General features: G+C 37.9%; 10 protein-coding genes across 10 annotated transcripts; 3 read left to right on the top strand and 7 right to left on the bottom strand.

Moving 5' to 3' along the window:
* Positions 1–218: 218 nt before the first annotated feature.
* FDP41_007464 (uncharacterized protein) lies at positions 219–773 on the bottom strand (the record flags this gene model as incomplete). Its single annotated transcript, XM_044711212.1, has 1 exon — positions 219–773. The coding sequence occupies one exon, from the start codon at positions 771–773 to the stop codon at positions 219–221; it is 555 nt and encodes a 184-aa protein (XP_044569000.1).
* Positions 774–1,847: 1,074 nt separating this feature from the next.
* On the bottom strand, positions 1,848–4,280 carry FDP41_007465 (uncharacterized protein; the record flags this gene model as incomplete). Its single annotated transcript, XM_044711213.1, has 2 exons — positions 1,848–3,049; positions 3,125–4,280. The coding sequence occupies 2 exons, from the start codon at positions 4,278–4,280 to the stop codon at positions 1,848–1,850; spliced, it is 2,358 nt and encodes a 785-aa protein (XP_044569001.1).
* A 1,588-nt stretch (positions 4,281–5,868) lies between these two features.
* Positions 5,869–6,398, top strand: FDP41_007466 (uncharacterized protein; the record flags this gene model as incomplete). The annotated part of the gene is made up of 2 exons (XM_044711214.1): positions 5,869–5,905; positions 5,989–6,398. The coding sequence occupies 2 exons, from the start codon at positions 5,869–5,871 to the stop codon at positions 6,396–6,398; spliced, it is 447 nt and encodes a 148-aa protein (XP_044569002.1).
* A 185-nt stretch (positions 6,399–6,583) lies between these two features.
* FDP41_007467 (uncharacterized protein) lies at positions 6,584–8,285 on the bottom strand (the record flags this gene model as incomplete). Its single annotated transcript, XM_044711215.1, has 4 exons — positions 6,584–7,518; positions 7,636–7,744; positions 7,855–7,996; positions 8,110–8,285. 4 exons carry the CDS (start codon positions 8,283–8,285, stop codon positions 6,584–6,586), a joined length of 1,362 nt encoding a protein of 453 aa, XP_044569003.1.
* Positions 8,286–8,527: 242 nt separating this feature from the next.
* Positions 8,528–9,076, bottom strand: FDP41_007468 (uncharacterized protein; the record flags this gene model as incomplete). Its single annotated transcript, XM_044711216.1, has 2 exons — positions 8,528–8,641; positions 8,738–9,076. The coding sequence occupies 2 exons, from the start codon at positions 9,074–9,076 to the stop codon at positions 8,528–8,530; spliced, it is 453 nt and encodes a 150-aa protein (XP_044569004.1).
* A 335-nt stretch (positions 9,077–9,411) lies between these two features.
* Positions 9,412–12,723, top strand: FDP41_007469 (uncharacterized protein; the record flags this gene model as incomplete). Its single annotated transcript, XM_044711217.1, has 1 exon — positions 9,412–12,723. One exon carries the CDS (start codon positions 9,412–9,414, stop codon positions 12,721–12,723), a length of 3,312 nt encoding a protein of 1,103 aa, XP_044569005.1.
* Positions 12,724–13,277: 554 nt separating this feature from the next.
* Positions 13,278–15,710, top strand: FDP41_007470 (uncharacterized protein; the record flags this gene model as incomplete). Its single annotated transcript, XM_044711219.1, has 3 exons — positions 13,278–14,106; positions 14,165–15,331; positions 15,418–15,710. The coding sequence occupies 3 exons, from the start codon at positions 13,278–13,280 to the stop codon at positions 15,708–15,710; spliced, it is 2,289 nt and encodes a 762-aa protein (XP_044569006.1).
* A 728-nt stretch (positions 15,711–16,438) lies between these two features.
* On the bottom strand, positions 16,439–17,691 carry FDP41_007471 (uncharacterized protein; the record flags this gene model as incomplete). The annotated part of the gene is made up of 2 exons (XM_044711220.1): positions 16,439–17,260; positions 17,335–17,691. The coding sequence occupies 2 exons, from the start codon at positions 17,689–17,691 to the stop codon at positions 16,439–16,441; spliced, it is 1,179 nt and encodes a 392-aa protein (XP_044569007.1).
* A 184-nt stretch (positions 17,692–17,875) lies between these two features.
* Positions 17,876–19,416, bottom strand: FDP41_007472 (uncharacterized protein; the record flags this gene model as incomplete). Its single annotated transcript, XM_044711221.1, has 2 exons — positions 17,876–17,956; positions 18,022–19,416. 2 exons carry the CDS (start codon positions 19,414–19,416, stop codon positions 17,876–17,878), a joined length of 1,476 nt encoding a protein of 491 aa, XP_044569008.1.
* An 874-nt stretch (positions 19,417–20,290) lies between these two features.
* FDP41_007473 (uncharacterized protein) lies at positions 20,291–21,412 on the bottom strand (the record flags this gene model as incomplete). The annotated part of the gene is made up of 1 exon (XM_044711222.1): positions 20,291–21,412. One exon carries the CDS (start codon positions 21,410–21,412, stop codon positions 20,291–20,293), a length of 1,122 nt encoding a protein of 373 aa, XP_044569009.1.
* Positions 21,413–21,598: the final 186 nt, after the last annotated feature.

Consider the following 21,598-nt stretch of genomic DNA (forward strand, 5'->3'; position numbering starts at 1 on the left):
AGGTGTTACGATCTGGATGAAGGAATGGATTTTGAAGTATTAATATTTGGAATGTATGACATTTTTGAGATGGACGAAATTACAATTTCTGAAAACTTTCAAAGTAACTGTGTTGTAACTTTTGAGAGATTCCATTGTTGAAATTCGGAGAAAACATCGTTTTAATGGGACAGAAGGTTTTGGTCGTTCCCTCTTTGATTGAAGATGAACAAGTTCAACTAACATTTTACTTTTGTACTGAAAGGAACGAAACTATTCCAAGACAATCTCCAATGATGAACATTTTTGAGAAGCACTGCAATGGCTGATTGTATGAGCGGAATAATTAAACCGCTTTGATCGTTACTTGCTGATGATATTGTGAGTGGTGTTTCTTCTAATGTCTCGTCATGGCCTTTCTCAAGCTCCTCAAGCACATCAATCAAAACAGTCGCTCGTGGATCCTCATCAATAGCACACTGTACATCACTCTCATCCAAGCTTGATTGTTGCAACAATCCAGAACAATAAATAAACGATTTGAGTTGTAGTGACAGTATTGATTTTACTTCATCTGATGTCAAGTAAAGCTTTTTCTGTAATATATTATACAATAATATCATGTTCTCATTGTTGCAGATGTTTGATGTTTCAACAAAAACAGATGGCTCTGCTTGCGAAGATGGAGTAATTGATGGCGATACATAGGAAAAGATAAATAGAGGGTATAGAGTTTCAAAAGCACTATCATTCGATTCTTTGGTAAAAGATGCATTTATTTCTTGCTGGGTCATTGGTTCGTGATTGGGAGTCAATGTTTGTAGAGTGTTGTTTTTAGTGCTTATGAAAAAGCGTTTTTTGAACGGGAGAGTAATTTGTTGTTCATTTTTCAAAGGCACAAGTTGCGGCAAGTAAAACAGGTCTCACGGTCAGGGTATTTTACACCAAAATTTCGAAAAAAACACACAATCATAAAGATATAAAAAGACCACCCTATTTGGACAACTTAATTTAGAATTATTATTTTAGAAATCCTGAATAAGACTCTATTATTGTACAAAGAAATTTGCTCACAAACAAAGAGTAAAAGAGAACAATCTGTTCATCTTCTTCTCTTTGAGAAAGAGCGGAAAATATCTTTCAACTCCCTAACACTCTTCTCTATCTTCTTCACCTTTTCTTCAAACTCCGTAATTCTATCATCTGAATCTGAGGAATCAGAGGAATCATTATCCGACTCCACTTTGTTGCTCTTCTTTGACGGGCTTGCCTTGATGCCCTCGACGTCTTATATCCCTTCAATTAAAAAATTTACAATCTCGACATCTTGTAAGCCTTGCTTTACAGCCTTGCTTTTTATCTTCTGAAATTGTTGCGATTTGGTATTATTGTTTTCCAGTCCAAGCAACTTTTTCGCCTTCTAAGCCTTCTTTTTGGCCTCCACTTCCTTCTCCATCTTTATTTTGCAGCGCAAGTAATTACAAGAACCATCACAGACCACTATACCTTTGCAGACGGTCTTGTGATTTGTCAGTCGTGGCTGGTGGCATCGAGTGCAAAATGATGATGCAGCTATTTGTGTCTTTTATAATAATAATTATTAATTTGAAATTATATTAAACATATACCTATGATAAAATTAATACAGTTCCGATTACGAGAGTAGAATGATTGATAATGATGAGAAAAATTATTTACTTGAAGAAACTTGTAGAGAAATTTATGGAGCAACAAATTATAATATCAAAAATAGAGAAATTATACACTTGTGAGGAAGTTTGTAAAGCAATTTGTGGAGAGATTTGTGAAGCAACAAATTATAATATTGAAAAGAGAAAATTATTGGTTAATTTAGAGGAACAAATGAGTTAGTTCCGAGTATTGAAGAGTTTGGTGGAGAAGTTGTTTTCTACAAAACCAATTCGGCGAGAATATCTAAGTATTGACTTATCTGACACCCATCGACCCATAATCTTATTGACTTCAATAGACATTCCTTTCGAGGAAATTTCGGTAGAAATACCTATACGTAAGCTATGTCCGGAGACTTTTGTTTTACTATCCACTAATCTAATTGCATTTCGTATTAATTCTGAAATTTGTGTGGTTGTAAGGAATTGATTATCTCGAAATGAGAATAGAGGTGAATCAGAAGATTTAAATTCCTTAACAAGGTTCATATAGGTCTTAAGAATTTGAACAAGACAAAAACTATTTACACTGATCACTGGATCGATTGGATGGGGTCGATCATTGAAGAAAAAGTCAGTTTTGTGACCAGATAGATTGATATTGATCCAATTTTTCTTCGGTTTATCAATCTCAACATCTGACCATTTCAACTCACATAATTCACCAGGGCGAGCGAATAATCTAAAACCTATTACTAGGATTGCAGCCATAAGGGCAAATACAAAACATTCGTCCGGTGATTGAGGATTGCACATTGAAATATAAGCAGCGATGTGAGAGGACCGAATGGGATCTCTTTCGATCTTTTTCCTATCGATCAAAGACCAAATTCTTTTTGAATCTTTAACCACTCTACCATATCTACGGGGTAGTTTTAACTCCCAACCTTCGAGGTCGATGAAAAACTGGATAGCATTCTTTGCTTTCTGGATGAGGTATCCTTTTTTGTGGTTGGAAAGGTAACCACAGAAAAAATCCATTGCTCTCTCAGACTCTTTGTGAAAATCGAAAGCAGTAATAAACCAAGAGAAAAGACCATAGATTTTCGCATATTCTTTTAGAGTAGATGGAGAGAGGGACACAATTATACTAAAATCAGTTAGTTGTGAAATAGAGTGCCATTCACTTTGAAGGCAATCATTTCCAGATTCTCGAATTTGTTGAACAATTCTGTGTATGGCTCGATAATGAGCAAACTTCTTGGAACACTTATACTGCTTTCCGATATTTTCAGCAGTACTGAGAACCAGGGAGAGGAGGGCCAATTGGGAACTACTAATGTCCCACGAGCCCTCGATTTGATGATGTGGATGATTGTTTGAGGAATTAGACCAAGAGGAGGAACGCAATAATTGATTGAGTCTGTTTCCCAAAGAGACTAAAAAGCGTCATTGTCGTGCCAAGAGTTGAATTGAACGTGGACTGCTGAATTTGATGTCGCGAACCTGTCGACCGTATGGTAACCGAATTCTCTGTGAATAAGGTCGAGTAGATCTTCGGAAGAACGCCAATCTCATAATCGACTTAACCGATCTGCGATCATGTTTTGATGGGATGGAATGAATACCACCTTTGAAATCCACCATTTTCGTTTTAGCAGAATCGACCAAATATCCTTTGAGATCGATGCGAGATGATCGTACGTTCCATAACCTTTCCTTAGATAACTGAGGGCTGTGGTATTGTCTTCCCGAATTTCGAAATTGGTGTGAGGAGGATAGCTGTTGAGTTGGTCTGCTTGACGAAAAAAGTAGAGGATTGCCAGGAGTTCTTTCTGATTGATATGTAAATCCTCCATCGAGTCGAATTTGCCCACCAGAATATTTGAACAAGCGTGGATGCCGTATCCCTGTGGGGAAGCATCTGAATTGACTGTGATCGGAGTTGGCCATTCTAGCTCGAAAGGTACACCAATGTTCTCCTGAACTATGTGCTGAAGGATTAATAGATCTTTCTTTGCTCCTCGGTTGATCAACATGCTTGAATTCCAACCTTTCTTTTGAACCACAATTAACATGTCTCTCCTTAGTCTGTGGAGAAAGGGAGGAATGTAATGATTGGCTACTGAAAGGAATTCCAATTTGCCTATGAATTTGGCCACGTGTCGGCACCTGATAAATTTTCTTGATTTTTTTGCTTGAATAAGCACGTTTGAGAGTTCTAATGTTGTGCTTATCTTCTCTAATGGAATAAGAATGCATCCTGATACAAAGTCTAGAGAAACTCCAAGGAAGTCGATTGATTGAGTTGGGACCAATACACATTTTTCTAATTGCAACAGCCAACCTAGGAATAATAAATCGAGGACGGTGGTCATTATATGATCCCATAGTTCTTCCAATGAGAAAGCTAGGATTAACGTGTCGTCTATGTAAATGTAAACCATTATACCGTTGCTTCTCCAAACAATAATAATTTCTTTGAAAATCTTGGTGAATATAATTGGAGCTGGGGCAAGACCGAATGGAAGACAATGGAATTCGAATACCATCCCTTCGAATTGGAATCTTAGTAAGTGTTGGGATTCTGGGTGTATTGGAATGTGGAAATAACCTTTCTTCAGATCTATCTTTGCAGCCCACATTCCTTTCTTGAAAAACTTGATGCATTTGAGTAAAGTGTCCATTTTGAATGACGTTACTTCTATACCTCCATTGATCATTCGTAGATCTAAGATGAATCGAAAAATATCATTTCCTTTCTTCGGGACAACATTGATTGGATTTAAGACTATTTGTGACGATTCTGGACCTATAATTTTGAGTTGCAACATTTTCAGAAGTTCTGCTCTGATCCATTCTGATTCTTGCTTATTGAACTGACGTTGATGAAACTTCTTCCAAAATGAGGGGTTTGATGAAAGACGAACATCTTGGTTGATCATGTTCCAAACATATTGCGAGGTTCCCCATTCCTTCCAATTGTCTGAAAAGTTTAAAAGGCGTCCACCCATTACTTTCTCGTCAGAGGGTATTAGAAGAAGGAGTTTGTTGGGAGTTGGGGTTGGTGTTGGAGTTGTAACCTCGTCTTTGAAACGGTGGTTTGTTCCCAGAATGAGGATTTCCACTTGATGCTGGTTGTGGAATGTTGCTGAATAAAGTTAATTGACAAAATATGCTGTCGACCTTAAGGTCGGGTGTTTGAAGAGACCACAAACCCATTAGTTCTTCCTTTAATTAACAAACGAATTTTATTGTTTATTCTTTCGAAACATGTTGTATGATTGGTATCTCTGATAATATCCACGATTTCTGTCATATCCGCCACGACGTCTGGATGATCTATTCATAAATTGGTTCATATTCTTAATAACATCTTCTTGATGTTTTTGTTGAACTCTCTTTCTGCTTTTCTCTCTTTCTTTGGCAGTCAAATCCAAAAAGTTATCAGCGGATATATAACTTGAGATAAAGTCATCGCTGCTTCAAAAGAGCTGTTCTCTCTTCCTTCGCTAATGAATACCATCACCAGTCTCATCAGTAATTCAGAGAGTTCAAGAGCTTCAATATTGAAGATCAAACTGAAGTCTTTTTGACTTCTACCTGCTCTACAAACACAACACAATTTGTGGAGGATTTCCATCACGCGTTTATATCTTTTAGATTTGATTTTATCTGTACCATATGCAGAATCCATTGGGCTGATAAAAGGAGCGAACTTTTGCAATAACACGTTGATTCTTTGCTTCCAATCTGAAGCAGAGGTTATTGCAACGTTGGAATGGGCTACTAACAAGTCATAAAGCTCGTCATTGCTGTAATTTTCGCCCAACGAACCAAATCTCTCGAAGTGAGATTCAAGGAGAATTTCTCTCCAATAGTCATGCTGAGGTTCATTCGCAGGAATGGAATTGGATGACGGTTGAGAAATGTTGTTTGAAGGAACCATTTGAGGAGTTGAATGTGAAGATTCTCCTTTGGACCCGTTTATAATTGGTGGTGGACATTCAGTTTCTCTAATTTGCTTCTGAATGTTCTTCTTAAGAGAAGCTGAGCGACGATTATTTCTCTTCTTTGGAGTGGATGGTTTAGGTGAGCTTGAGAGGAACCATCATCACTAATAATAACTCCAAGAAGGGATTGAGTCTGTTCTGACTCATTGTCTTGAGAGTTTTTAGGAGTCGAAGGTTTTGCTTTGGGCATGATGAGCGTGGGATGCAGAAAATTTTTTGAGCTAAATAAAGTTAATTGACAAAATATGCAGAAAATCCCACAAACACCGGACCTTTATCAAGGTCGGGTGTTTGGAGAGACTACAAACCCATTTGTTCCTCTAAATTAACCAAACGATTCTTGTTGTTTACGTCTTCGAAACAAGATATTTCCACTACTTGGTATGGTTTAGATTATGCCACCAAGTTTGTTCTTCAAGGCTGCAGTTGCAACAGAATATTGAAACACCAAAAGGCTGAGCAATTTAAGGGTATTGAGAATGAGACACATCAAATTTGCCCAAGACAGACCAATAATAGATACATCCCAATAGCTTTGGAAGAAATTGACCCAGGTGACACTGAGAAAGCATTAGCTGAGATTGGAAATGCTTGTGTGAGTTGCAGTGAAGCTATTGAACATGATTCCAAGCACGAAGTGACACCTTTAACGATCAACGACTATAGAAAGTATTTGAATGTGAAAATGGAATGCGGAAGGATTTGTAAAAGATGTTACAACTTGCATGCCAAGAACAAGAAAAATAACATCACTACAAAGAAATCTAACAAATAAACGGTACTGCAATGATATTATTATTATCATCTAATTATTAGTGTAAATGAAAGTTCTTCTTCTTAAACTTAAAAATGTGAAGGCATGAAAATTGGATGATCCAGGAAGGGCTTGTCTTGCAGTCATTTTGAGAAGGGTCAGAATGTTCGTTTTGACCAAACGAAATCCTATAAATGGAAATGTCATTATTGATTGATAATCTCAACATCCTCATGATCGTCATCTTGGTCATCAATTTCAATTCTTCGAATCATCTTTTTCACCTCATCAATCAAGCTGTCATTTCTGCTATTGGAATGCTCTGTATTGCTTTCCAGTCTCACACAAAATAAATGTTTCTTGTAGGTAAAGCAATACACAACATGAAGTGTTTTCGAGTATTCATTTTCAATTTGGTTGAAAATCATTTCATCGATCGACGTTTCCTTTTTCTTTGTCTTTCTTGGTCTTTCATATTGATACCTCCAACATTTGATTTGCTTCTTATCATGAATAGACATGACCATTCCATTGTTGATGAGTTCTAAGGGAGTTTTTTGTTTCTTTTCATCGATGAGTTGAATGACATTCTTTGAAATAAATTCTTCTTCTTTGAGGAGAATTTGTTGACTACTCGTGTTGCTACTACTTTCATTAGAATTGAAATGATTAGAATGTTTAGGGACACCACTCTTAGCCACTATAAATACAGAGGGTGGCACAATGGAGGATTTTAAATTGGGATCTATGGGAGGCCTTAATTGCATTTGAAGTTCTCGATAATCAAATTCATCGGTTCCAACTTCACATTTGGCGATTTCCCAATCAATGGGAACATGAATATGAATGTGATCACTTCCGTGACCATCTTTGTTCATCAATTCATACAAATCCTTCCAACCCGAATTCTCAGAAGAGGAATGATTTTCAAAGGAGGATCGAGAGTAATTGGTCATACTTTTAAAAGACTTGTAGGAAAGTAAATGGAGAGATTTTGGACCATGAGGATCCTCAAGAACGGTAATTCGAACTAAAATTTTACCAGATTTCACATGTTGCAAATGGATCCAATGATCTCTTGGGTTACTTGTTGCGAAATATAAATCTTCTTTAGAAAGATGAAGTTTACAATCTCCAAGTGCTTGATTCATGTGATGAAATTGATTCATGTGATAAAATCATCATTCAGATTCAGAAACACAGCTCATTCGAGTTCATACTTCCATGTGAATAGTAAAAATATGAATTAAAAACCTACGATCGTCAGAAGTCAGTCGATCCCAATCATAGACATGAAAATACAATGTCAAATCTTCTCTCTCATTTAATAATTCAAATTGAAATTCATCATTCCAATTTGGATTTAACTGTTGCATTCCATTTTCAAAAAACAAGAGTTGACAACAAGAAATCGTTCATCCAAAACAATATGTTCGTTGCCAATGTTGCTCTTGTGATTCAATAACTAAATACCTACTGTTTTAAGTTGTGTGGTCGTTCGATACGATCCATTTACTAATCCTCCTGGAAGACATTTTTCATTCGGTATCTCGACTAGATGACGATAGCTTTTAAATTTGAATTCTTTCGCTTGTTGTTTTAAATCAATAATGACATAACTATATAGAGAGAGAGATATCAAAAAAGAAAAATTGTTCCAAAATGATGATCATGTAGTAGTGACTCGCCGCTACTTGAGTCAAATTCGACAAATATCGAGTGCTACACTTACGGATCGCTCTTTCCATTGGCATCAGCAACGACAAGGTCAACACCTTGCACCATCTGTACAACAAGAGTGTCTCCTTTACGAAGTTTCAGCGATCCTGACAATGTTGACGAACAACTAATACTACTACTTGTGGAGGTTGATCTTGGACTCGGGGAGGACAATAGTTGTTGAGACATTTTTTGAATGGTGTCGGCCGAATCTTTGGTGTGTCTCGGATTCCCATCTTGGGCGCTCATGATTTATTGTTGTCAAGCTCACAGTGAGTGCTAATATTTTCTCAAAAACACACAAAGTGACCTCTCCATTCAAGTTTGATATGGCCAATGTAATGTGGTGGTGAATGTCATTTGTCCATGATCTCTGTTGGGCCAATCTCTTCTGAGAATGGTAGTAGTAGATGATGGTCTTCAAACTGTGGTTAATTCCAGTGTCTCATTGCTTGGAAAATTTGGTCAATTTCTTCACAATTTCTTGCTTCGTGGCTTTTGAGTTGTTCAACCATTTGATTCATTAAATTTGTGAGTTGCTCTTGCTGAGTTGTCAGGTCATTGGTTGAAAATTATCATGTATCAATCATGTATACCGCACAACATGTGTGTTTGTACATTGTTGTGGAAAATATACCTACTTTAAGTCTCATTTGCTTCATCAGATATTCTTCAATCTTTAGATCCTTGTCTTCTTCTGAAGTTTTGGTAGAGTTATTCGTTGATGTACAAGTATTGTTGTTGTTGTTACTATTGGATGGAACATCATCTGAAAGGATCATACTATCCTCGGGATGAGCAAGAACGGAAGATTGAAAAGGAGGAGATGAAAACACCGAGTTTTGTATATTGCCATTTGTTCCCTTGTTCCTATTTGGTGTATAATGATGATGATGATAATGCTGTTGCTTCCTTGTGGAAGAAGATGGGTGTTTCTTCTTCTTGGAGGAATGAATGGGAGGAGTTAAAGCGGAGAGCATTTTTTTATTTTTTTTTTTAACGTTTTTTATTGGCGGCAACGGTTATTGTTCGTTTCATTCAACAAGAAGGAATTTCGCTTCTTTGACAAGATAAACTTTCCAATGAGACTTGTTCATTCTCTTTGCCATTCATCATCATGAGGATCATGTAGGCGATAGACCAAGTTTCTCGGCGATTTGGAGGTCTTTCAGGAAGCTCACCTGTCAATTATTTTTGACGCATCAAAAAATTCACATTTCATTCCCAAGTCTCTCTCTGTTCACACCTTTCACATACATACTCAATCACCACCTCACCACTCTCTCACTCTCTCATTTCCACATTATTCCTCAGTATGGACAACAATGAAGAATCCCTCTACTCTTCTTCCTCTGATGACGAAGACTTGGAAGATTTGGACGATGAAGAATTAGATCTCACCGAATCACCCGATGAGAATGATCTCTCTCATCTCCATCATAATGAGCAAGATGGAATGATGATTGGCAACAATGAAGACGACGACGACGACAAAGAAGAAGATTACATGGATGAAAATAGCACGTCTCATGAGGATGTGGTCATCCTCCACTCTTCCAATAGTAGTAGTGGTAGTGGTAGGATGTCTTCACCTCCTCCACTTCCTCCCAACAAACCGAAATTAATCACAACTTCTCCATCATTGACACCCGGAAGGTCCTCCGAGCAACAAGGCTACTACTACTCAGACAATAACAACAATAACAACAACATTAGTGAGAACCATAGCAGCAGCAGTAGTAGTAGTAGTGGGGCCACGACAACAACAACAACAACAGCAAACTCTCCACCTCTACCTGTGAAACCCACAAGAACCAATCGGAGAACCATTGTGGAGCATCATCATGAAGAAGGTACTTCACAAGACAACAACAATAACAACAATAACAACAATACTACCACATCTGCTGCCAACAATTCTCTCAGTGTTGCCGTAACAACAACAACAAACACCACCACATCTCCAAGTACAACACCAACCAGCACCAGCACCACCATCACCACAGTGGGAACGGTGAGCAAGCGTTCACAATCCGTGATGAGATCCAACAGCAGCACCGGAGGAGGTGCAGGATCTCACCGAAAACTATCCTCTCAACAACAACAACAGATTCATAACATGTTCGATGATGGACAATTTCGATACATGTACGTTCCACCACATCGTCTCGTGTATACCATTGAAACTCATGTTCGAATGCTGCCCAATGATTATTCCTATGAAGAGGAATTGAAACAATTTGAAGAACGAGCATCTGAGCATGTGACAGAATCTCAGGTCGAACCATTTGTTGGACAATTGCCATTACCTCCAAATTGTAATTTATTTAAACAAGCGTTGAGATTTAGGAGTGCATTGGAGGACTTGAATTCATCATCGCATCATCATCATCACTCCCACACAAATAGTCTATCGAGTTCACAACAAGTTAATTTGAATCGAAGACCTTCTCAAGGAAAGAGAAAACAAAGTTTGATTCAACAACCACAAGGAAGACAAAGAAAACTTAGTGCAAAAGGTGCTGTCTCTGCATTGCCTCATGGTGCTGTCAGACATGTTCAAAGTGTCAAAGAACCATTTCCTGAAGAAATTGCTGGTAAGGGAATTCCTGTTAGAATTGGTTTGTCACAACAATCGTTGAGTAGTAGTACCTCGACCACAAGTGGCGCCATGACGATTGGAACTCTCAATGGTCACACTACCTCTACAGCACAATCTCAATTACCTTTCACGTTACCAAATCATCAAGATCGATTGTGTGATATTCCTTTCCCACCTTATAACTCTGTGAACTTGTATGCAAATAGTTTGAATTATGTTTATGAAGATCATTGGCAAGTAGAAAAATCAAGGCCACTTCTCCAAGCGACTCTCATTTCTCCACAAATCGATGATGATCGATCGAAATGGAGAACTCGTGTTCTTAGTAGATTTCCAGTCATGCAAGAATTGTCAGAACGTCTCTATCCTCTTTGGAGAACTATAAGTTTTGGTGAATTGTTTAATGCTGGTAGAAAAGAAGTACGAAAGAATCTCAAAGAGGAACATGTCATGAATATCATCATGCAACATTTAACATTTGAAGGATTGAAGAAAACGAGAGCAAAACTCGAAGAAGAGGCACAAATCAAATACGAAGGTATTGATGTCGATCAAAGTTTACTTCATGCACTTGCCAAAGAGGCTGTTAAGAAATCAGAAAAATTGATGGACACGGTTATTTGCGACAAATTCTCACCAGCTTATATTCAAAAGAATAAGGGTAAAATTCTGAAGGAGTTGGATGAATTATTGAGTCTTGAATTTGGTATTAACAATGATGAATTTGGTTCATCCAGAAAGAGAGATGAGGATGTGAATATCTGGAAAGAACCTGAAAGACAAAATGAAATTGTGGACTATGATCCTGTGAACAAATCTGAACACTTCCAAGCAGGATCTCTCAACAAGGTCATTGAACGATTAACCATGCCAACACAAGATCAACAATTCATTGATATATTCCTCAACACTTATATGGCCATCACATCCCCAGAGAGTGTTCTCGCTAAATTGTTCCAACGTTTCAGAGTTCCAAGTCATTTCACACCTGATGTTAAAAATGGAGTCCAATCAGGTGTCATTCGAGTCTTAATAATTTGGCTCGAAAATCATTTCCATCATTTTACAAACAATATGTTGCAAAGAATTCAATCATTTTTGGATGAACAAGCTCAACTTCAGGCCAAGATCAATAAGAGTAGAAAGAAGATTAATGAAATTATTACACAAATGCGAAATAAGAGTAACAAGCCAGAAGAAATGCAATTCCGACCAAGTGACAGAATTCCAGATCCCATCATTCCTTTGGGTAAAATTTTCTCTCCAGATCTTGCTGTAGAAGATATTGACGGCGAAGAAATGGCAAGACAATTGTGTCTCTATGAATTTGACGTGTATTATGCTATCAAATCTGAAGAGTTATTGAATCAAGCATGGACCAAACCTAAATTGAAGCATCGTGCTACCAATGTGATTGCCATGATGAATTTCTTTGAAAATATCTCATTATGGGTAGCAAGTTTAATTTGTAGAGGTAAAACAACCTATGAAAGAAAACACACTTACAAAAAGCTTATTATCATTTGTGAACATTTGAGAAAACTCAACAATTTTAACACTCTCAAAGCAATATTGAATGGTTTTGAAACTGGTGCTGTGAAGAGACTAAAAGAAACAAGAAATGAATTGGGAAACAAATCAAAAGAGGCTGAATCTTCTCTCAAACAGCTCATGAGTGAAGAAAATAGCTACAAACGATATAAGGAAGTATTGAAACAAACCTCGATCCCTGCGATTCCATACTTGGGTGTGCATCTTCAAGATTTGGAATACATCGAAAAGAACCATCATGATTTTGTGAAGAATACCAATCGAAATGGAGGTGAATTAATTAACTGGATTAAGAGAGAGTCTCTCTCTGAAGTGATCAAAGAAATCAAACACTTCCAAAATCCTCTTGGTTACAAATTTGTCAAGGTCTATCAAATTCAAGAACTCATTCGAAACATGCCTGGCAAAGTTCCCAATCAACAATCGCTCATGATGCTCAGTTATAAGGCAGAAGGAAATTTCCCATATAACTAGTAGTTGTTGTTGCCATTACGAACCACCACACCACCCTGCATCTCAATCAACACGACTTGCACGACTTGGAATTTACTCACATGATCACAACACTACACAACATATGACACATCATCCTCTCTCTCTCTCTCTCTGCAGGTGTTCTAAAGTACACATTGAAAACCTGTCTGTATCATTACTCATCTGAATCATTAAAACATGTCTCTTATATGCCTCTGTTTTAATACATTTGATGTTCTCCAATTACATTTCATAGGTTGTGTTGACTTTGAGCTGTCTGAGAGTGTTTGTGCTGCACATATGTGTGAGATGGAAAGGTCGCCAGCCAATACAATGTGGTCTTTGATAAATCGAGTGGTGGTTGAATCATGGATCGGAACTCGAGAAAAAAAACCTCATCACAGCACCCATTTCAAGAAGAAACCTTAATAGCCGTTACTTGTTCAAAACGAAAAGGATCTCAATTTCCTAGTGGTTGATTATTATTATTATCATCATCATCATTGAGAGGCTGGTCATCATTTGAGAATTCTAATCTTAGTGAGCACTTGAAAATGGGATCTTCCGTCTCGGTTGGGCTTCAGGTACCCCCATCAAGCCCTTTCTCGGGAGGACGCTCTCAACCTCAAAGCAGAAGAGCCTCTCAATTCAGCCTTTCATTTGCTTCAGCTGCCACACAAAAGTTAAAGAAATCTAAATCATCAAATCCTAATGCATCCAAACGGAATTCAATAATAGCGACTCCTTCCCAGCAAACCCCATTGGTTATTCAAGAATTTCAGGATCAGTCATCAAATTCATCCTCCTGTATGGATGATTCCGTTCATCACTCGCCCAGTCGGACCCTAAAATCTCCATCTTCTCATCAACGAATGAAAACTTTTCCCTCGGCATTATTGAGAAATAATCATGCCAAATCTTCTCCTCGTGTGTTGGTACATTCTTCAACATCAAATGGTGATGATATGCAAATGACCGATGCGGAGGATGAAGATGATGGAAGCGCTATCATTTACAGAAATCAACATCAGCCAGAAGAGGTTCAAGACATGATGCCACCCCTTCATACAAGCTCAAGTCCGAGAATTCTGATACACGCAAAATCAATGGGAGTTTTGAATCAATCACAAAACTCCCTCAAATCTCTCTCGGAAAGCTTGGCATCAAGCTCTTTAATGCATGGCTTTTACTCTTCTTCCATTATCCCTGAAAGTAATTTATTGAAAGAGACAAATATGGAATTGCAACGTTTTGCTCCTTCCTTGTCTCTTGAGGAAAATCAACAGCTAGGTTATGCCGGAGATGGCAATGATTTTGTTATTCAAATGCTTCAATGTAGCCCTATGGCTTCAGCTATTACTGATTTAAAAGGAAATATATTAGGTTGGTTTCTGGAGAGGCTACTTTTTTACTAAACTAAATATTTATTATAATATTTCAGCAATGAACTCGGCATTCAAACAAATATTCAAAGTCAAAGAGGTGTTAAACCCTATAAAAGATAAGAGTGAAGTAGGGCATGTCACAAATTTCATACCACCCGAATACAGAAATCAACATGACAAACATATGTTAAAATTCAAAAACAACAAAGAAACTAAAATGAAAAGAATCACCTTTGGATATACCACTGAGGGTGAGAAAATTCCAATTATGCTCACTGTGGCCTTAACTACGCTTCCCTCAACACAAAAGCCTTGTTATATTTGCTTTGTAAAGGATTTAACGTTTGAATTTAAGCATAGCACGCTAGCAGAGATGTATGACACGGTGACTGGTTTCTCATCTTTTCCCATCGTCGCCATTGACGAAGACTGCATCATAAAGCTATTTAACCGAGCAGCGGAAACGACATGGATGGTCACAAAATTAGAAGTGATGGAGAGAAATGTAAATATTCTAATGCCAGAGTCGATTGGCAGATTTCATACGAAAATGGTGCAAAGCTATTGTATGGGAAAAAAACAAGGAAAGCTCATTAATCGAGTTCAGCAAGTCGTCGGAAAGAGAGTAGGTAATGGAAGGGAATTTCCTTTAGAAATTAAGATTGCAGAGATTCGACACGAAATTAATTTGAAAAGATCTTTCATTGCTTTTCTGAGAGATCTTACTGCTGTCATGACGGCAAGAGAATTTCAATTGACACTCTATCCAGTGTCAGTTGTGAACCAACTTGAAGCAGGTGAGAGGACTATTCACAAATATCATTCTTGCATTTCGGTTCTGTTTTGTGATATCGTTGGATTTACAGAAATTTCAAGGCGCATGTCAAGTGAAGAGCTTGTTAAATTGCTTGATGAAATCATCACATCCTTTGATGAAAACCTTTTAGTGAGATTTGGATTGGAAAAGATAAAAACGATGGGAGACAATTACATGTGTGCAAGTGGATTAGACTCCAATCCCAATCATGCAAGCAATATCGTTGAAGCAGCCTTTGAGATGCAGAATCTAATAATAGAATTCAATAAGAAGCACGCCATGGATCTCAGGGATAGGTTTCCTTCTCAGTATCATGTAGATGAGAACACAATATCAGTGAGAGTCGGCATTAACTCGGGTGAATTGGTGGCTGGTATAGTAGGTAGCAAGAAACCTGTGTATGATGGTAAGTGTTAAAGTTTTTTGGCCTTATTAACATGGTCGTAGTTTTTGGAGATACTGTAAATATGGCCTCTAGGATGGAATCTTCAGGAATTGAAAGTGAAGTCCAAATAACGCAAGCGACATATAATTTATTAAGGGATGATCTAAAAAAGAGATTTGTTTTGAGAAGGAACGTGAACGTGAAAGGAGTAGGCTTAATGGATACCTATATTTCACAACTGAGACAGGAGCGAGAAAAGAACTTACATCCATCATCGCCTGTTGAAAGCTCAACTTATTTGAGCAAACATACAAATGGCAACAGTTCCTCAGTCAACAACAGAAATATCGAATTTGAAGAGCTTGACGACAGTGATCTAGATTCATTTGACAATCGATAATGGCGATGATGGTGATGTATATGTCCATATCAAAAAGTCCATAGGTTGTTAGTTGATCTTCTAATTCTTTTCTCCTCTGCAGATCAGCACGATGGCATATTGTGGCGACTGCTCCTGATAAGGAATACCTTATTATGCTCAATTAGCAATAGCAACGCATGCTTCTTGACTCAATTTTGTTCTTCAACAATCCAATATTTCGACAGAAAGCTTCAGAATACGAGAAGGATGATGGTGCAGTGGAAACAGTTGGTTGTTGTTCTTGGTTGGAGGCCACACTAGTAGAAATTGATCTCACACTCAAAACAAAAAGCCAAGTCAATCTGGAGAAAGTCATTACTTTTCAACAATTACATGTCCATATTGTTTTCCATTCGGCAAGTTGGATCAATGTTTCTCCAAGATCATGATGATTACTGGATATGGTTCTATTGTTTAATGCAAAGAGCCAATATGGGCCACAGCTTTGTATTTGCTCTGCAATTTCTGCTTCAGTCTTTCGATAGGAAATTTTGTCGATTACTTCATTGAGGCTGGCTTTGAGTAAATAAATCTACTTTTTCTCCAGATTGTTTGAAGGATGTGAAGTTTGCATTCTTTAAATCTCGCCGTATGATGATCATTAGTGTCGCTCAAGTTGTTGAGCAATACATGAGGTTTCACGAGTTTCAATATTTCATCGGCTAGTTGTCTTCAGGTTTTCCGTGGATGGCCCATAGCCACTTTTCCTACTTTACTTTAATGGAGTCATCTTCTTCTTTCTCTTCTTCACTTTCGTCATCTTCCTCTTCGTCCTCCTCGTCGCCCTCTTCTTCATTAGTTTCATTGTTTTGATCAGCAAGAGCTTGTTCTTTTTGCTCGGCTTCCAACTTGGCCCTCAATTCTTCCTCTTTTTTTAAGAGATTTTCATAAACAGTCATTTCCTTTTTGTAAATTTGAAGAATCTTGTCTGAACCATCTGTCATTCCTGCTGCAACAAGTAAAATATCCAAAAGTTGTGTGCTCGTTAATTTTGATCCAATCTCTGTTTGTTTCCTTAATTCTTCAAATTTCGGAATGAATAAATTATAATAAGGATCCATATATTTTCCCTTAATAGATATTAAAACGTTATCTCCACTGGAAAGCATGTATCTAATCATGCGTTGACCTCCATCCACCACGAAAGCAAAGTAATATTGTGTCACTCGAACGGGAGAAGGTGATGGTGGTGACGACGATAGTACAGTGTCTTGTTCATTCACATGGCTACCTTGGTTCAAAGAAAGAAGCAGTAAATCACAACACGTGTATTCGACATTGTTTCCATTCACACTATGAAAAGTTTCAATTTCCAACAACGAGTCATTCCATGAAGATTTCATCCATTCATGATGATCACTCTTTAACAACTTTTCCAATCCGTGGCGATAAGCCCTTTCCATTGTTGATTCTTCTTTGAATTTCTCTTTTTGAGGAGGTTTTTGTAAATGCAAGCCACAGGTGTAATGTCTGAGTGCTCCTTCCATTCGGTACAGAAAACCCACAGCAAAATCGTTTGGATCACAGGCCTGAGATGATTCAATTCAGAGGTGTTGAAAGAAACGTTTTGAAAATCTCTCATCATCTGAAGTAAGGCTCTTACCGAATGTACTGGAAAGTTTGGATGGTACAAAATGATATTCCTAAATTTTGAACATGAAGAAAGTAATGAAAATTGTGTCCGATGATCATCTTCGAGATATTCACAAAGGAGATGAAGGATCAAGTCGTCTGTTATATGAGATAAATTGGATTGTAGTGGTGCTGATGATGATGATGAGGGCATGGTAGGTGGAAGCAACATCCCTTCGGGATGATGATCGGAGAATGAAAAATTCAAGGATTTATCATCCTTCATGTTGTTGGTGTTGCTGTTATTCATATTCGGATGATTGGGTTTTCTCTTCTTATTGGTCAAGTTCATTTCATCATCGTCATTCGAGAGTGGAAGTTTTGTCATTTTTTTTGATGTTATCCCTTAATAAAAACCCTTTTTTTTATCCTATTGCTTTGAGCAACCTCGACGAAGAGTTGGTTGGCGATTGAAATTGTTTTATTTGCTGTTTTTTAATTACATATATCATGTACACACTGCTTATGCACCAACAAGTTCATTGCATAGAATGAAATTTATTTCATTTACATTATTCAAAAATCCATGTCACAAATTTACCGTTCGTGACATCACTGAATTGAAAGCTCCATGCAGAAGGAATAAAGATGCACTGTGAGTGAATTGCATTTTAAAATGTCACAATAAAAGCAAATAAAAGATAATAACATTACTTACATCAGTCTTCTTGACCTCAGTGTCTGTCAATTCTTTCTGAGGAGATGTCAAGGATACTTTGATTGGGGAATCAGAGTCGATGACGCAAATCACGAATTTGTTGATATTTTCGTTTCTTCCAAAATTAAAAGGACTTCCCTTCTTGGTTCTTTTGGTAAACCAAATTTCGGAAAATACTTTTTTGAAAGTTGCGAATTGATCCAAATTCTGAGGAAAGTCATATTCAAATTCGTGCTCTTTCATTGAAGCAATAAATGGAAGTCGGTAGAATGATCTAGAAAGGGCATCCAATGGAGCAATAGAGAGAGAAATCTTTTTCTTCTTTGCCCACTTGGAAAGATCTTTCTTCAGCCTCTTCAATCTCTTTTCAAATTCTTGATTGGTAATAAATTCCTTACTCCAAGTCGAAGATGCAATCCATTTGCTACTAAACTTTTTCAAAATTATTGGTTTAGATTTAGCCAAATATTGCTCAATATTTGTCTTGTATTGGTCCGGCGATAGTGTTAAAATTTTTTCTTCTGGTTGTGGTGGCTCTGCACTCTGCGAGGAGAAGAAACTAGCCAAAGTTTCCATCCAGGTGACAGTTTTTTCTTCATTATTTGTTGTTGTTGCTGCTGTGTTCTTGTCAACCATGGTTGATGTTTTGCTTCCTCCAAAAGAAATACCAAGTAGTGTCATGATAAAAAATAAGGCAATAATGGCTGTCACTGTCATGCAGGCATATTTGATGGCTTTGATGGACCACCAATGCCTAATTTGATGAATAATTCGTCTCAGTTGAAATATTATTCTTTTTCTCATTTGTTTTTTATCGGAATCCTCTCGTATAGGAGACTCTTCCATTGTGTTCGTGTTTCTCGAGAATTCCATTGTGTTCGTGTTTCTCGAGAAATTATTTACACTTTCTGTCGATGATTTTGGGTTCGTAAAAAGGTCCATGTTTCGATTGAGATCGATTTTAGGTAACACGATTGGCTGTTTTTCCAAATCGGTCACCATGTCACTGCCATTCATTTCCGGGGTGTCACCTTGTAAATTCACATTATGAAAACTGTTACTATCTGAAAGTCCACTATTGTGTTTCATTCCATTCATATGAATACTACCCGATAATGTTGATGTTGCTGAGTTGTTCAACCCATTCGAAGAGGATGATGAATTTTTTGTTTTCACTAATTGAAAAACACTTGTCTTTTTAGTCGTGCCAGCACTGCGTCTTGTTCTCACAGTTGCATTTGCCGTTGTGGGAGCCATAAGAGCAGAATCTAAAGATGAAGCATTTTCCATGTTTGGACTCATTGCAGTACTGGTTGACTTGTCAGTGATGACAATATCAAAAGAATCATCACTGCTCATAACACCGTTGGAGTTACTCACGTTCTGTGCAGCCATAGTGCAGTGTTGGTTTTTCGGATTGTTCACAGTTTGTAATAGCTAATGTTTTTAAGTAAATGATGTGTTGTGATGTCCACCAATTAATGATCCAAATTTGCAAATAGATGCCAAGTTGATGATGCCAATTAATGATGAGTCAGTGATTGTTTTGATGTAACAATGAGGAAGAAGGCAAGGTTTGCTCAATTGTCTCTCCAAATTGTATGACCACCTATTTGTATGTAGTCTCTGATCTTGTCCTGAGTGATACAATAATGAAAAAACCCGATGCAACAAAAGACCTGTTTTGCTGCTGTATGAGATTGTTGACCAAGTTCTTCTTGTTGAATCGGATTACAAAATGATGAGACCTTCAAGAAGAACAAAACCGAACAAACTGCAAGTTGGTGGTGGTGATGTTCAGTGGTGATGGTGGTGGTGGTGGTGGTGTGTGTGGTGGAACAGTCTGTTGTTTTTTTCAACTTGGGAAAAGAAGATAAACTCTTTGCGAGAGTCGGGTCGGTGGTCGAGTCGGTGGTCGAGTCGTTGAAAGAAAAAACATAACTCTCTGGAGAAAGCAAAAATTAAAAATGCGATCAGCATGAACGAGTACGAGAGGACGACGACTCAGAAAAGCTTCTTGTGCACAAGGTCACTCGAGTGTGACATTCGGCCTTTTTCAAGACATGATGTTGATGAGTAGCACAGGCGGAGAGAGAATCCTAAAAAGATTGACTCAATGAAAGTACATGTAGTCGTGGTGGTTCGAGTGGTGGAAAATTCGGTACTTGTGTTTTAATAGATTGAATAGGATTGATTTGGTTGTATTTACATACATAAATGGCATAGAGGGAGTTGAATTCAAAGAAGACACTGAACCATCCATTGATGTTTAGAAGCACTTTCTATGAACAATTCCTGGACCAGCATCTTCATATTCTTCCTTTGTAATCCACATGGATTGGAAGGTCGTCAAAGAGGCCAAAATAGAGCCACCAATCCAGACCGAGTACTTTCTTTCAGGTGGAGCCACAACCTTAATTCTCATGGAGGAAGGAGCCATGGCAGTCAATTCCTTGGTCATTCGGTCAGCCATTCCATCAAACATGGTAGTACCACCAGACAAGACCACATTGGCATACAAATCCTTTCTGATATCAATATCACATTTACCAATCGAGTTGAAAGTAGTTTCATACACACCTGCAGATTCCATTCCAATGAAATTTGGTTGGAACAAGACTTCAGGACATCTAAATCTTTCATTTCCAACGGTAATGATATTACCATCTGGCAATTCATAGGACTTGTCAATGCTTGAAGAATCGGATGCCTTCTTCATTTCAGCTTCGAAATCCAATGCAACATAGCACAACTTTTCCTTAATATCCCTCACAATTTCTCTCTCAGCACTTGTGTGGAAAGAGTAGCCACGTTCCATGAGAATCTTTTGCAAATAATCTGTCAAATCTCTACCTGCCAAATCCAATCTTAAAATGGCATGTGGCAAAGCATAACCTTCATAGATTGGAACAGTGTGAGAGACGCCGTCACCAGAGTCCAAAACAATACCAGTGGTACGACCTGATGCATACAAGGACAAGACAGCTTGAATGGCGACATACATGGCTGGCACAGAGAATGTATCGAACATGATTTGAGTCATCTTTTCACGATTGGCCTTTGGATTCAATGGAGCCTCGGTCAACAAGACTGGATGTTCCTCAGGAGCAGCTCTCAATTCATTGTAGAACGTATGATGCCAAATCTTTTCCATATCATCCCAATTCGTAACGATACCATGCTCGATGGGATATTTCAAAGCAAGAATACCTTTCTTACTCATTGCTTCGTCACCCACATAGGCATCTTTGTTGCCCATACCAACCATGATGGATCTTTGTTTGGGTCTACCAATGAGAGAAGGAAAGACACAACGAGGAGCATCTTCACCAGCGAAACCAGCCTTGCACATACCACTTCCATTGTCGACGACGAGAGATTGAACGTCCATGTTGTTGTTGAGTATTGTTGAGTGTTAGAGAGACTTGAAATTTGAACTGTATTGATATCAATGATCTTGTTTTTTCTGATTGTTTTTGGAACAGAATGGCTTCTACATCAGTTTTTATAGTGCTTTTAGAATGAAGGTTGATATCATTCCTATCAGAGCCTGTTCTTGAGTGCACAAAAAAACGAC

This window comes from Naegleria fowleri (genome assembly GCF_008403515.1).
Source record: "Naegleria fowleri strain ATCC 30894 chromosome Unknown tig3, whole genome shotgun sequence".
Taxonomy (NCBI): Eukaryota; Heterolobosea; class Eutetramitea; order Acrasida; family Naegleriidae; genus Naegleria; species Naegleria fowleri.